Source organism: Fusarium redolens, assembly GCF_020744475.1.
Source record: "Fusarium redolens strain MPI-CAGE-AT-0023 chromosome Unknown BKA55scaffold_15, whole genome shotgun sequence".
In the NCBI taxonomy this organism is placed as follows: Eukaryota; Fungi; Ascomycota; class Sordariomycetes; order Hypocreales; family Nectriaceae; genus Fusarium; species Fusarium redolens.
In genome coordinates, this window is record NW_025763678.1 from 398,108 (window position 1) to 413,025 (window position 14,918).

The window sequence follows — 14,918 nt, forward strand, 5'->3', positions numbered from 1 at the left end:
ACTCTCAAGCTCTAGCTTCGACTCTCAGCCTTATCATGAGGCAGCGTAACATGTCCAGGATCATATAATGACAAGATACTCTTGACATATTACGTGGTTCCGATCTTCATGATAGCCTTTCGAACCATACTATAACTCAATGGCTCAATCTACAATCTTCACACGACTTTGAAGCATGTATCACACATCAAACACATTTGGCGGGTATCCATTCACATTGTTTACCTACTGCCCAATCCCCGGAAGGCCTATTTTGTTACAAAGGTATAGAGAACTCCAACCGACACCGTGGCCAGATGTATATCCGAGTCCCAAAATCATCAAAACCCCAAAATGCAAAGTCCTCAAGTCCACCGTCCGTCCCCTGGCTATTCCCCCTAGATAGAAATCTTGACTTGTAAACGCCGTCATCTCATGATGTACATTTGCCTCCGGGAGATAAAAGGAGATTCGTAAGTTTGTGTGTTTACCGCATGCCATGTTTGGAGGTGCTTAAGACTCGTCGCTGCGTCGTCCGCCTCGACCAGCACCACCACGACCGCGGCCACGCCCACGACCATCACCGCGGAAACCACCTCGACCACGGTGCTCGCCTCGTCCGCGACCTCGGTGGTTGCCGCCATCGTTACGGGGACCCTTTCGCTGCACCTGGTGGAATCCGTCGTTGGGATCAGCGGGGGCAGTGGTCTGATTTGTTAGCATCTGATCGTATAATATGGAGTAAATAGTCAACCTACCTCCGGGTGGTCATCAGCCCAGGAGTGGGTGTTGGCAACGCGAGTGGGAGCAGCAGCATCTGCCTCAACAGCCTCAGCAGGCTTCACATCGACCCACTCCTGCGAAGCAGACAGATCGTTACTCGTGTCCCAATGGCTTTCGGCGACGGCATTAGCAGCGTCATCAGCAACACTGGCGTTGGCCAGGCCGTTGGAGGTAGAAGAGGGCTCAGTGACAGCAGGAGCGGCGGTGTCGCCAGCCTCAATCTCGGTAGCGGCAGCGTGCGCAATAGTAGGATCGGTAGCAACATCCTTAACGTGCTCGGCGTCACCCTCAGCAGGCTGGGACTCATCAAAATGAGTCTTGTACTCTTGAGCGAGGGCCTTTACCTTAGAGACTGAGCATTGTTAGAAGAGGCAAGTCTGAATTGAGGTTGGATTGGGATACTCACAGGAGGTCTGTAGCTGCTCGCCAGGCACGCTGAAAATCTGATCCTCAGAGCCGTTGACAAGCTTTAGCATAGACTGGACAGCATTCTCGTCGCCAGAGTAGATAGCAAGAAGTACACCCTCAATAGCTTGGCTCTCATCAGAGTCGGGGTCCTGAGCTTCCTCGCGGCGGTAGGCAGCAAGTCGCAGGAATTGTGAGAGGACGAGGAGGTTGTCATGGAGAGCCTTGGTAGACTCAGCCTTAGCCTCTGCAACAGCATCGGCCTTGGCCTTCTCCAAGTTCTTCTCCCATTCTGCCTTGTCACTGGCGGCACGTGTGCGGTACTGCTCGTCAACCTTTTGGTATTGCACAAGCTGCTCCTCGTATTGCGCAAGCTGGGCCTGCAGAGCGGGCTTCTTAAGGATCTGGGCCTTCTGGTCGTTGTTGATGATTCGAGATTCGACCAATTCATCGAGCGACTTGCCGGGGTTCTGGCTCAGGAGGGAGTCGGTCTTGGAAGCGTTGGTCTAACGGTAAAGTCAGTATGACGACGATCGACAGTTGGGCGGCAACAGTGCAAAAAGGCACGTACGATCTTCTTGTTGACATTTCGGATGTTCCTTTATCGCCGTTAGCATTCTACCGTCTTTGTATATGTAACTCAGGTTCCAAAAACTTACTTTTGGATCTCCTTGATGTATGGGCTCTCGAAGCTGTCATCGCTGTTCTTATCGGCAGTGGCAGAGGCAACGCTAGGCGCAGGGGATTCGGTTCGCTCGAGGGCCTTGGCGGCCTTCTTCTTCGCGGACTTGGAAGGCTGAACAGCTTGAGCAGCCATCGCGGTAGGATGCAGAGATCGTGTGATTTAGTGGTAGAGAGTTTGCGCGGAGACGTTATGGCACTGTCAGCGATGTGTGCGACAGGCTTATAGAGGCGATGGTTCGTTGAAGGTCTAAGAATTTGAAAATGCTGAATGCTAGTGATGCGTTTAGAATGTTTTGGAGGAGAGAGAAGAGTTGAGTTTGGGAGAAGCAGTTGGTGGAGAAGAGTAAGGTAAGGTAGCTGAGCTGGAGAAGGAGAAGGAGAGGAGAAGTCCGAGTTGTGGTACACAGCGACGAAGCTTTGCCCGTCTGTGCCAGCCAGTGCCAGCACTAACCTCAAAGTGCCCAGGCAACCCCCTGCATTGACACTGTCATTGTTTCTGGTCAAGAATACGGGGCTGCCAATTGCTTTATACAATTATGTTCAAAAATGGGTTCACTTTATGATGATATTTAGGCTGGGTATATATAGTCTTTTTATGAAGGCTCATCCATTGATTGTCCTAATCTATGTATTGTTTGAAGAGACGGAGTGTTCTCTCGTTGGCCTGCATCATCGTCATGACAAGAAAAAGCCCCACCCAATCGTCGCATTCAGCTGAGGTTAGGTGAGGTGGGCGATGTCCTCTTCCCAGTCGCGGAATTCGTCAGGGGTTATTATACAGAGCCTTTCTTCCCCAGCCTGCAATAGTTTCCGTGCATACGATACTGCCGTATCATGTCGGACGTCGCGTCTATGTCTGTATAGCTCTCAATGGCGGCTCGGCTTTTGATGATCACAACAACGTTCTAAGTTTGGTGGATTTTATTGCTTATCGCAGATTTTTGTTTCGTTCAACCCTTGAATTTGGTCAAGGTATCCTAAGCAGCACGGATCAGCAGATGCAGAGAGACGATGCTTCACAAAACATACTCTCGTCACCTTCTTGACACTCCTCGCAGAGAGACCTCGTTCGCCGGACTGTTTCGAATGGATCGCCGCTTCTTTGATAAGACTTTTAATTTAGTTAGTTTAAATCGTCGTGGTATAGAGGCATTCGTCGGGTTCGTACGTTTCCATGAATAGGACGTAGTCGAGGAAGATCTAAGACAAGTAAACATTAGCATCAATTGCGACCATGAGGCTATCCAAACGCACAGTAACATCGGCATTTTTCTTTAAATTGTGGTTTGAATGAGCCTTAATGATCTTCTTGACCGTCGCTTTGGGGTATGGTTTCTTTCCGAGCGCCATGGTCGATGAGAGGTGGTTGTTGTTTTGTTAGTTTGCAGTGTTGACAATGCGTGTTCTACTGTTGCTACTCTGACCTCACTGACCTAAACTTCGGGAATAAGCCAATCGGCAGCGCCCGAGAAGCCTACAGTACGTACCTTGAGCTTCACACCCTCAAATCGAAGCCCCTGCCTCTCCTGTGAGGGGTGTACAGTGCCAGTTCAACGACTGAAAACACGCACTGTAACCCACCTTTGGATTGGGATTGATTGTGCGCAAGGCTCAAGCTTGAGATCTGTACAATAGCAATAGCATCTTCAGTCTCTTACCATGGCTTCATTAGTACAACGTCGTATGGTAAGCTGTCCATGATACCAAGTATGACCCCAGTATATCTGACAGCCCTCTAGCTTTCAAAGGCGGACGAGGAGGCAGCCGACGAGGTTGAGGTTCGACGTGAGGACCAGGACAAGATCAACAGATTCAGTCGCCTACACCAGCGAGAAATCGTTTTGGAGGAGGAGCTGAACACAAAAACCGTACGTCTACGATAACCAAACCTCGACATGCTTCAAGAGGCTTGCTGAACACCGACTGATTCAATATTACTATATAGAAGGAAAAGGAAGAGCTCGACGATTTGTCCACCGAACTTGAACTCGCCGACGAGGACGAAAAGATCCAGTACGAACTCGAAATACCCCCTGAGTCGAGAAAACATCATAGGCTGACTTCGACACAGATACAAGATCGGCGATGCCTTTTTCCATGTCTCGGTAGAGCAGGCTCAGGAGATGCTGGAGGAAGCAACAGAGAAGCTTGAGGAAGAGTCAACATCGTTGGAGGAGAAGCTATCATCCATCCGCGAGGAGATGACCAAGCTCAAGGTCGAGCTATATGCCAGATTCGGAAAGCAGATCAACCTAGAGACTTGAACAAAGAAAATCGAAGCCTGATAACCCCCCAAGAAACCAAAAAAAAAAAAAAAAGCCACACCGATTCAGCCGGAAGAATTCTTACCCAGTGTTTCGTGAATGCAGCAATTCTTCTGCACATCATAACGTTTGTGGGCAACTTTATTTGTAATGCCATTGGGGGTCACCGGTCACGCACTCGGTATCGAGAGCCGGGTCAGCAACTTGCATGTCGATGGAAGGGCTCACCTCCTTGGTCTTGTCTCCGGTTGCTATTCCCGGTTTATCGGTCACCAAGAACCACTTCGAGCAATCCCAACTTTGATGACCAAACAACACCGATTCGCTCGCTCTTTGAGTTGATTCAAGCTAATGCGGGACCAACTCTTCAGGCTATCGACAATTGAGCTGTAGTACCCTTGAAACTGCTCCCGGGAATGATAACAAAGGCTCTCATGACGCCCTACGACCTCCCCTCACCTGCGGAAGACGCTCCCGCAGATAGCTCCTCAAGCTCATGGGCCACATCCGCCGCCTCCATCATCGGCGCCGCGAATCCCACCTTTTACCCACGAGTGCCCCATATTTGAAGCCCGGCTCCGGATCTCCTGTTGTGGTAGTTATGGGGAATTGCCACACAGATGCCTCCATGGATTGGATTACGCCTTACTGTAGCAACCCAAATGAGATGAAGAAGAGGGAGGGCGTAGCCACTTAGCCAATGGATATGCAAACCCACCGTATCGGCCATTTTGAAGTGTCATGGGGGAGAAGAGTGCACGCAGAACCTATCCACTTCGTGTGCTTGTCCGTATTGTTAGTTCTCTTCTTTTCAACATCATATGAATATAGCTGCTACTGCTGTTTAACTCTTCCGATTGATTGCTTTCTCATGTGAATAGCTTCAGTGTCTCCATACGCCAAGAAACCATGACTGCAAGTGAATCCAGTGAGACTACACGGGAACCGTCACCATACCGTAAGTTATTACCAATGTTATTATATTTCCCAATACCGAAGTATTGTATTCTGGAGTGAACCCAAGCTCACAATTTCCTAGGTGGACGGAGAAGAAGCAGCTCATTCTCAGATCACATACATCATCTCGACGAAATCGAAGCCCAATCCCGGTATGAAGAAGAGGCAGCGGACCGAGGTCTTGGCGCCCTTCACAACATCCGTTCTCGGACACGGAGCCGCACAAATGAAGTCCTCGTCACTTGGGAAGTTGACGATCCTGAGAATCCAGTCAATTGGTCAGATGTATGTCCTTCAGCCTGCTTTCGTTTCTTCACAACAGAATTGCCCTATTAACCATAGACCTTTGTAATAGACCAAAAAGAAAATAGTTGTACTATGTACATCCGTTCTCGTCATCAACTCTACCATGGGCTCTGCCCTTCCAAGTATGGCCATCCCTGATATAACCAAAGACTTCGGCATCACCTCAGAAGAACAAAGCGTCTTACCCATCTCTGTTTACCTTATCGGCTATGTATTAGGCCCGGTTGTCTGGGGCCCTCTTAGCGAACACTATGGACGAAGGGATCTAAGTCTGGCCACCTTCTGCCTCTTCACCATCTTCACTATGGCGTGTGCTCTGGCTCCGACTTGGCCTGCTCTTTTGATCTTCCGCTTCTTCTGTGGAGCTTTTGCTAGTTCACCTATCGCCATCGTGGCTGGTATCCTGGCAGATGTGTATAATGATCCGCGAACAAGAGGCAGAGCGTTTGCTATTTTCATGGTGGTGAGTATATATCAATCATCTTCACAAATTCCTGTATGTGTGGTATAAGCTGACCTTGCAATAGTGTACTACTGGTGGTCCCATCCTATCTCCCATCCTATCTGGCTTCGCTGGTCCTAATATTGGTTGGCGCTGGGTCTTCTGGATTGCTCTCATCATCGCAGGCACTACACTCGTCCTCATCATCTTTCTCCCCGAGACATACGGCCCAATTCTCCTCTCACGCCGCGCTCGAAAACTCCGCAAGCAGGATCCTTCATCTCGTGCCATTGCCCCTCGAGACCTCGAGACAACAGATCTAAGACAGCTCCTCACTGTGGTTCTGACTCGCCCTCTTCGCATGATCATATCTGAGCCCATCGTGACAACCTCTTGCGCCTATCTCGCCCTTGTCTACTCCATCTTCTACATGTCTTTCCAGGCATTCCCAATTATCTTCCAAGACGTCTATGGCCTTTCACCCGGTGTTACTGGCCTCGCATATCTTCCAATATTTGGTGGTGCAGCTCTGACGCTTCCCATCTTCTGGACATGGGATAACACACTTGCTCGTGCTACGGAGCGTAATGCTCCCTGGGTTCAACGCGAAGAGTATCGTCGTCTACCTCTAGCCTGTCTCGGTGGTCCGCTCTTCGTCGTCTCCCTTTTCTGGCTCGGCTGGTCTGCCCGTGCAGAGATTTCCTTCGCAGCCCCTATGCTTGCTGGTGTCTTGTTTGGAATGGGCTTCATGCTGATTTTCATGGCCATACTCAACTACCTCACAGATGCATATGAGATCTTTGCTGCCTCTGCGAATGCTGCATCCTCCACGACACGCTCTCTCTTTGCTGTTGTGCTACCACTTGCCACAAACCCCATGTTCCGTCAACTCCACATTAATGGTGCATGCTCTCTTCTTGGTGGTCTCAGTGCACTCATGTGTTTCATTCCGTTTATTTTCATCTGGAAGGGTCCCAGTATCCGATCTCGCTCAAAGTTCTGCATTGCGCTACGTGAGCGAAAGGAGGAAATGCAGCGGAAAGAGGAGGAAGCGAGAGCTAGAAAGGAGCGTTATGAGCTAAGAAGCGAAGAAAAGGAGAAAGAGAAGGAAGTCGTTTAATTACGGCACGGCCTCCTTTGGATGCAATGCGAGTGTCACACAACGCCGGCTTCCTTCTTGCTGCCTTGGTACCGATACTCCCCTATGCTAGGTGCAACCGGTGGTCATCACTCCACCCATGTTTGATCGGATTGCAGCATAACAGGATACACAGGAAGGCTTGGTCATGGCGCACAAAAGTCTACCAATGAACCAAGAAACACGACCTATTGACAGGGGAGCAGAATAATGACACTCTGGTATTAGAGATAGCATACGTAAAGCTTATTACTTACAGAAGGCTAAAAAGACAGAATGAATAAAATTCCCTTGTGCGGTCTCCTTCACAAGTACATGGTGCTTGTCATGTCCTCCCCTTCCTAGGATATCTAGCATTTTCACAAGTGTGCTTGCCGGCCAATATAGCCGTGGTAATAAATTAATTTCCTTTAAACAGACTGTTGCAGTTAAGTCGAGCCCTTTTCGGCCGTCGAAAGTTGTGTGTGGTGGGATCCAACGTCTTTGATATTGGTTGAGAAGTTGCTCGGGGGAGCGTCGCCGGCACTCTCAGGTAGCGTCACTTGTGTCTTCTGGTCTTTCACCTTATTGGAATCCGCTTCTGTTCCATTCTTTGCTTCTCCATCCATGGCGTCATTCGAAAATCGGCTCCTCGGCGTGACGAATACATCTGTTGCGGCAATGCTCTCCCTGACCACGCTTGGGGTAAGAGGAACTGTTGTGCACTCGGCGACTTCGGTAGCGTCGTCATATTTCGAGTGTCGTTGCCCAATAGCTTCGTGCATTAAAGCAACAACTCTATCGCCCAAGCTCCTGGAAGACTGTGGCTTCGATAGCTCCCTCTCCGGGATCTGCCGGTAAGGCTCCCCCTTCATGTTGCTGATCTCTCTTCCCAGTGCTTGAAGCTCGGTGTATCCAGATTCTGAAGGTCGAATCCCCATTTCGGGGTATTCCATACGAGCTGAACTTAAGGCAGCATGTCTTGTGAAATGATCTTGACTTACACGGTGTCGTATACCTTTGGATGAGATAACCCGTCCCATCTTTGACTTGGCCAAGTCACCAAATTTGGTTGAAAAGGTCCGTGGCAGAGTACGTGCACGCTGCTTTGCCTCACCAATGGGCACATCTGTAGCCCATCTAATCTGGCCTTCAGATGTCATATGTTTGACCGCAAAATCTCTGGGGTGCACTCGGTCTCTATCTGTCGCATTCTTGTTTCTTTCCTCTCTATTATGGGACGGGAATCTGGACCAAGACTTTGGAGGTCCCGTGAGTCGTGCTGACCTCATATCTCCTGCTGATTCCCCTATCCTGGGTCGCATTGTGGCAACCCAGCGCTCAATGAGCCACTTTGAGTTACCCGGCGAAGACAGCTCATCCGTTGTGGGAGTTAGCTGAGAGACCTCTCGTCTCGTGTCCGAGACACTTCTGGCGCTATTTCTAGCTGCTCCTATCTCGTTTAGTGACCTGTTGGAGGCCTGACTTCTTTGGTCTGGCCTTGGTGTACTTAAATGAATACTGCTGCTGTGTCTTCCCTCAGCTTCAAGTCTGATGGCCCGTTGCCACAGGTCTGTTGCGCTCTCTCGGCGCTCTAATATTGGCTTCTGATACTCCTCGGTTGGCAGTCGACTCATGTGAGGTCGAATGCTCAAATTCGAACGACCCTTTAACCTGTCACTCGCTTCTCTTTCGTGCCCTCCCAATCTTTCCACAGGGACAAGCAGGTAATTTTGCCCCTTGGGTAGGCCAGAGGTGCCCTCTTGGTGTCGGAGGTCAATGCCCTCAGATTTCGCCCTAAGGTGACTCGGAATTGCCAGCTGGATTTTGCTTCTGAAAGACTTTTGGGCAGCTGGTGACAGCGAAGATTCGGAGAACTCCTCACGGAATCGTGTAACCACTATTTTTTCTGGTTTCCTCAGTGCCAATGCTTCACTGAAACGTCGCCTGATGGACCCGAGCTCAGCCTCACGTTGAAGGAAGCTGGCAGATTCTGATTGAGCTAAGGAGGTCGTGTCTTGTGGAACCTGCACTGGAAATTCAATATTGAGAATGTTTTCATAGGAATGAGATCTTGTCTGGGAAACGCTGATATTCAAACTCTTGGAGTTCTGGTCGTTGGCATTTTCTTGGTCTTGAGAAGAAGTATGGGTTCGCCCTTCTCATCATGTTAGTCAGTCAAAAAGTGGTAGTAAGAAATCATTTACATTTGAACGGAGATAGCTCCATACTCTCCAGGTCCTTGGGGTCAAGTTTGTAAAGATTCTGCTGAGATCGCATTGGACTAGGCTGTGACTTTGATGGGTCACTTGAAGAGGTGTGGTCGGTAAATGAATTGAGAAGGGCTGTTACAGTAGGACCCCATGGCGGCTCTCCGGATAAGCCTGATATTTCGTGGCGATCATTGTGTACATTTAAATTAGACCGAGAGTAGGTTTTCCCCGTATTGGGTGTGTTAATAATAGTTGTTTCAAGGGGTATATGCGGATTTGCATTTGCTGACGTCTCTCGAAGCTCTTGGGTCTGGTCCCCCTCCTCCTGACTCAATAAATAAGTGTTTTGATCAGTTAGCTTAGTTTCTTCAGTGGGTGCTAGTTCGTCTTCTTCGTCAAGGAAAAGGGTTGAGTTGTCTCTTGAGCGGAGGCCCTGGGCTATGAGCCATACGCCAAGAGCAGAGTGCCCATCTCCCGAAGAAGCGTGGCGGCTGTTGAAACTGCTATCTGGTCCCAGAATACGGTCGAGACGCCCAGCGCCGTTGGACAGCTGGAAAGACTTCTGAGAATGTGTGAAGTCAACGTCTTCGCTCGCTGAAACGTGCCTTCGGGGGTAAGGAGGAGAGGGACTTGAATGCATGTCATCTTTTCTCCAATCATTATCGCCGTTAATGAACTCTGACGTCCGTGAAGATGCGCTTTCTGACCTGTTTGCACCTTGTTGGGAAACTCGACTGTTTCGACAAGTATCCTGGTCGGCCTGATCTGAGTCGATTTGAGCAGATTGTCCATTGCGAGAAGAAGACTTGCTAACGCCGAATTCAATAGCATCTCGGGGTCCAGAATTAGGTAAGGTCACATCAACGACTGAAGCCATACATCGGATGCTGTTCGTGGGTTTACTCTCAATGTGATCATCTGACTCATCTGACTTGAGCTCATCCTGAATCCTTTGGTGCATGATGCGCTTCAATTCGGCTCTGCGTGCAATCTCCTCTTCACTGTTCCCAATGGAGACATGAGATGGGTGATCGCTATTGTTGTTATGTGAGATGCTACGAATGAGCTTATTGCGCACAGTATCAAAGGCAGTGCTGGGCTTCTTTGTTGATTGTGCTCGATCTTGATCCGAATCAGAATCGTCGTCATCCACATGCTGACGTATGATAGAGCCGCTCTCGAAAGAACTATTGCGTACTGGCATTGCCCAAGCCGTGTCCGGCAAGCCTATGAGGGACTGTCGATTCTTCTTAACGGATTCTTGATGTTCTTCCTCAGTAGGAGGGGGCAGAGCAGGGATTGGCTGGAGAGCTGCATCGTTTGTAGTGGATTTCGAATTCTGCTTACGGCGCTTTGGGAACTTGCAACAGCAAAGGAGACTTGAAGGGTTAAAGGAAGGCATTGACGAGGCCTTGAATGATAGGGGTATTCTTCCAAGAAACGACCAAAAAGCAGTGAAGGGTCACCAAAAGAAAGAAGTCATGAGGGTCGTCCAAAACCAAGAGTGTTGGAGAAACAGGAAAACTTCTTCCTGGTGAGTTCAGGTAGAAGCCTGATAACCTTTGGTTGAAGCCATCGCGACTTCCACATCGGTTCCTTCCTATCAGCCTACCTACACCTTGCTCATTGGAAGGTGCAATGCACTCACCACGAGGCCAGCCTTGAGAGCTACGTAAGGACCACTTGATCCATACTGTCACCTGCCGAGAAGAACGCGACCTTCCATCATGCTGTTCTGACTCTCTCAATCGACATTGTCACTGATTTGTGTTGTTTGAGCATGAGTGTGATAAGATTTCTCTGGATTAGAAACAGGTTACCTAACCTAGAGCTGCACCTGATTGTTAGGTATTTTCCCTGTTATGAGTCGAGTAAGTTGGCAGTATAGATTAAGTTTTATTGCAGAGCAGTTATTCACTTTTCTAGTGACTTCATCTGTTTGAATACGTATGAAGGCTTCGGCACCTCTCCTTGATGCACCTTGGCTTGTCATACGTAGTCCAAATCCTCTAAACTCCGAAAATTTCCGGTGTAAGCGCAGCTGCTACAACATCACAACAAGACAACGCTAAAGCACGTGGTCGGTCTCCAGTACGATAGGCCGTTGCAAACCTTGAGTAAATAGACCTCGACATCGTTGAACGAAAAATTAGGACACGTCCTCCTGTTGGAGGATACGAGTGGTCGATCTTCTCAACAAAGTGGGTTGCAAAACGGCGCCAAAGGCCGATCTGCGGCGAAGTAGAAATTGGCCTCAGCACTTCTTCCTGCTTCCTTTGCTCCGTTGTAGCTCCTGAGAGAAGAGAAAATTGGTTGATGAGGTGATTGACATTCAAGCACGCAATTCGGGAGCCGAGCAAAGATTCATTGAGGCGTACTAGCCCCATTGTGCCCTGCGAGAACGGTGAATACCCCCTGCCACAAGCTGCAGAGCTGCTGCAAACTGCCCCTCCATTAGCGCCCACCGACAGCCCGTGAGCCGTGTAAAGGGCCCTGAAAATCCACTCCGGCAACCGCCTCCTCCGATCAACCAACCACCTCATAGGCTAGGTACGAATACGTGAGATTCGAGGTGGATGTTGTTAGAGGTTCTGAGTTGTAGCAGTGGCAGTCAGTGGCAGTCAGTGGCAGGCAAGCTACTCCTACACCTACACTTATCGGTGAAGTGGGTAAACGAAAGGTAAGGATGCTTCGAGTGCTCCAGTGCCAATCAAATCAGCGGCGTAGCTTTCCTCGACCACTCTTTTACCCCTCCCCCGCTTTCGGCCTGGTTTGGTTGGTCCCCTCTGATTTTTCGTCTGAGCAAGCTCAAAACACTCTTCTACTCTCGACTCCCAACTTTTCTTCTCTTCCTCTTTCCTTTCTTCTTCATCTCACTCTTGCCCTTTGCTCTATCTCGAAAAGGATCTCTCAATTGATCCAATTTGGCACAGACAAGGGCTCTTAACCACTTTGTACGTGAAGCTCTTCACTCTTCCGCCTTTCTCAACTCCCCGCCAGCTCCCCTCCCTCCAGTCCAGCCAGCCCTGCTCGATTTCCTCCGCCCCTCTCCCCGCTGCCACCCCCGCCTGCACCGTGCTCTCAACCAAAAATTCAAAATAAAAGACTAACTTGACAACAACAGTTATACCCAAATCAAGAATCAGAAGAAGCAGTTGAATCAACCGTCAAGATGGTTCAGTCCGCTATCCTCGGTTTCCCCCGCATGGGTGTTAACCGTGACCTGAAGAAGGCCACCGAAGCTTGTCAGTCTCCTGCAAAATCCTTGACTCGTGTCATCATCGACTAACCAAACTTTAGACTGGGGTGGAAAGATCTCCCAGTCCGACCTCCTCGCTGAGGCCAAGCGCCTCCGTCTTGCTCACTGGAAGATCCAGCAGGATGCCGGTGTCGACATCATTCCCAGCAACGACTTCGCCCTCTACGACCAGGTCCTTCACCAGATCCAGGACTTCGGTGTATGTATCTCCCTCACCTTCGAGTCATAGAACAACATTTGCTGACCCACATCCCTTAGGCCGTTCCCGAGCGATACACCAAGGATGGCCTTGACCCCATCGACCAGTACTTCGCCATGGGCCGTGGTCACCAGAAGGAGGGTGTCGATGTTCCCTCTCTGGAGATGGTCAAGTGGTTCGACTCCAACTACCACTACGTCAAGCCTACCCTCCAGGACAACCAGACCTTCAAGCTCACTGACAGCCCCAAGGCTGTTGCTGAGTTCAAGGAGGCTAAGGAGGCTGGCATCAACACCCGCCCCGTCCTCGTTGGTCCCGTTTCCTTCCTCCACCTCGGCAAGGCCGACCGTGGCCAGTCTGTCGAGCCCATCGACCTTCTTGAGAAGCTCCTCCCCGTCTATGAGCAGATCCTCACCCAGCTGAAGGAGGCTGGTGCCGAGACTGTTCAGATTGACGAGCCTGTCCTTGTCTTCGACCTTCCCCAGAAGACCAAGGCTGCCTTCAAGCCCGCCTATGAGAAGTTCGCCAGCCTTGGTGACAAGATCCCCAAGATCGTCTTCACCACCTACTTCGGTGACATCGTCCACAACCTTGACCTCCTCCCCAAGGACGTCTATGGTGTCCACATCGACCTTGTCCGTAACCCCGAGCAACTCGAAAAGGTTCTCGGTGCTATCGGCTCCAACACCATCCTCTCTGCCGGTGTCGTCGACGGCCGCAACATCTGGAAGACCAACCTGAAGCGTGCTATCGAGACTGTTGAGACCGCTATCCAGAAGCTCGGCAAGGACCGTGTCATTGCTGCCACCTCCAGCTCTCTCCTCCACACCCCTCACACTCTTGCCAGCGAGAAGAAACTGGACCCCGAGATTGCCGACTGGTTCTCTTTCGCTACTGAGAAGGCTTCTGAGATTGCTCTCATTGCCAAGGCCGTCACTGAGGGTCCTGCCTCCGTCCGCGAACAGCTTGAGGCTAATGCCAAGTCCATCAAGGCTCGTGCCGACTCCCCCCGAACCAACGACCCCCAGGTCAAGGAGCGCCAGTCCAAGGTCACCCAGAAGGACTACGAGCGTAAGAGCGAGTTCACTACCCGTATCAGCCAGCAGCAGAAGAAGCTGAACCTTCCCCTCTTCCCCACCACCACCATCGGATCTTTCCCCCAGACCAAGGAGATCCGAGTTCAGCGAAACAAGTTCACCAAGGGTGAGATCACCGCTGAGGAGTACGACCGCTTCATTGAGAAGGAGATTGAGGAGAACATCAAGATCCAGGAGGAGCTCGACCTCGATGTCTTCGTCCACGGTGAGCCTGAGCGTAACGACATGGTTCAGTTCTTCGGTGAGCGATTCCAGGGTTATGCTTTCACCACACACGCCTGGGTTCAGTCCTATGGTTCTCGATGCGTCCGACCTCCCATCATCGTCGGTGACATCTCTCGACCCCAGCCCATGACCGTCAAGGAGTCCAAGTACGCTGTCTCGGTCTCCAAGAAGCCCATGAAGGGTATGCTTACTGGCCCCGTCACCTGCCTTCGATGGTCTTTCCCTCGTGACGACGTCCACCAGTCCGTCCAGGCTGAGCAGCTTGCTCTTGCCCTCCGTGACGAGGTCGTCGACCTTGAGAAGGCCGGCATCGACGTCATCCAGGTCGATGAGCCCGCTCTCCGTGAGGGTCTTCCCCTCCGCTCCGGCGAGGAGCGTGATGCCTACCTCAAGTGGGCCGTCCAGGCTTTCCGCCTCTCCACCGCCGGTGTTGAGGACGCTACTCAGATTCACTCTCACTTCTGTTACTCTGAGTTCCAGGACTTCTTCCACGCCATCGCTGCCCTCGATGCCGACGTTCTGTCCATTGAGAACAGCAAGTCTGATGCCAAGCTCCTCCGAGTCTTCGTCGACTCTGAGTACCCCCGCCACATCGGACCCGGTGTCTACGACATCCACTCTCCCCGCGTCCCCAGCGAGCAGGAGATTAAGGACCGCATCGAGGAGATGCTTCAGTTCCTTAAGCCCGAGCAGCTTTGGATCGACCCTGACTGTGGTCTCAAGACCCGTCAGTGGAAGGAGACCAAGGAGGCGCTTGCCAACATGGTTAACGCCGCCAAGTACTTCCGTGCCAAGTACGCCAAATAAATGCCAACCCATAATTGTATAAGAGGTTGATGACGGTGATGAAGGCGTATGAGGATTGTGTTAATAGCATTTTTGTGGAGGCTGTTCTTCAAAACAGCTACGATTTCAACATCGGCGTTTGGGACTGGCCTAAAAAAAGGGACCAGATATGTTTGTGGTAAAATCCTAAAAGTTAACCTGT

The 14,918-nt window shown here is 50.6% G+C and overlaps 6 protein-coding genes across 6 annotated transcripts; 3 read left to right on the plus strand and 3 right to left on the minus strand.

Annotated features, from left to right (window-relative positions):
• Positions 1-143: 143 nt before the first annotated feature.
• Positions 144-2,246, minus strand: BKA55DRAFT_577765 (uncharacterized protein). The gene is made up of 5 exons (XM_046193632.1): positions 1,827-2,246; positions 1,739-1,766; positions 1,169-1,673; positions 738-1,114; positions 144-687 (listed from the first exon to the last, which is right to left on the minus strand). The coding sequence occupies exons 1-5, from the start codon at positions 1,982-1,984 to the stop codon at positions 493-495; spliced, it is 1,263 nt and encodes a 420-aa protein (XP_046045412.1). The 5' UTR covers positions 1,985-2,246; the 3' UTR covers positions 144-492.
• A 160-nt stretch (positions 2,247-2,406) lies between these two features.
• BKA55DRAFT_577770 (uncharacterized protein) lies at positions 2,407-3,254 on the minus strand. The gene is made up of 4 exons (XM_046193633.1): positions 3,106-3,254; positions 3,020-3,051; positions 2,881-2,962; positions 2,407-2,828 (listed from the first exon to the last, which is right to left on the minus strand). Exons 1-4 carry the CDS (start codon positions 3,199-3,201, stop codon positions 2,802-2,804), a joined length of 237 nt encoding a protein of 78 aa, XP_046045413.1. The 5' UTR covers positions 3,202-3,254; the 3' UTR covers positions 2,407-2,801.
• A 148-nt stretch (positions 3,255-3,402) lies between these two features.
• On the plus strand, positions 3,403-4,169 carry BKA55DRAFT_577774 (Prefoldin subunit-domain-containing protein). The gene is made up of 4 exons (XM_046193634.1): positions 3,403-3,537; positions 3,591-3,719; positions 3,797-3,864; positions 3,923-4,169. The coding sequence occupies exons 1-4, from the start codon at positions 3,511-3,513 to the stop codon at positions 4,113-4,115; spliced, it is 417 nt and encodes a 138-aa protein (XP_046045414.1). The 5' UTR covers positions 3,403-3,510; the 3' UTR covers positions 4,116-4,169.
• An 855-nt stretch (positions 4,170-5,024) lies between these two features.
• Positions 5,025-6,940, plus strand: BKA55DRAFT_597037 (major facilitator superfamily domain-containing protein; the record flags this gene model as incomplete). The annotated part of the gene is made up of 4 exons (XM_046196021.1): positions 5,025-5,073; positions 5,155-5,357; positions 5,437-5,841; positions 5,906-6,940. The coding sequence occupies 4 exons, from the start codon at positions 5,025-5,027 to the stop codon at positions 6,938-6,940; spliced, it is 1,692 nt and encodes a 563-aa protein (XP_046045415.1).
• A 446-nt stretch (positions 6,941-7,386) lies between these two features.
• On the minus strand, positions 7,387-10,552 carry BKA55DRAFT_520708 (uncharacterized protein; the record flags this gene model as incomplete). The annotated part of the gene is made up of 2 exons (XM_046188446.1): positions 7,387-9,095; positions 9,145-10,552. 2 exons carry the CDS (start codon positions 10,550-10,552, stop codon positions 7,387-7,389), a joined length of 3,117 nt encoding a protein of 1,038 aa, XP_046045416.1.
• Positions 10,553-12,322: 1,770 nt separating this feature from the next.
• Positions 12,323-14,737, plus strand: BKA55DRAFT_520595 (cobalamin-independent synthase; the record flags this gene model as incomplete). Its single annotated transcript, XM_046188437.1, has 3 exons — positions 12,323-12,395; positions 12,451-12,608; positions 12,668-14,737. The coding sequence occupies 3 exons, from the start codon at positions 12,323-12,325 to the stop codon at positions 14,735-14,737; spliced, it is 2,301 nt and encodes a 766-aa protein (XP_046045417.1).
• Positions 14,738-14,918: the final 181 nt, after the last annotated feature.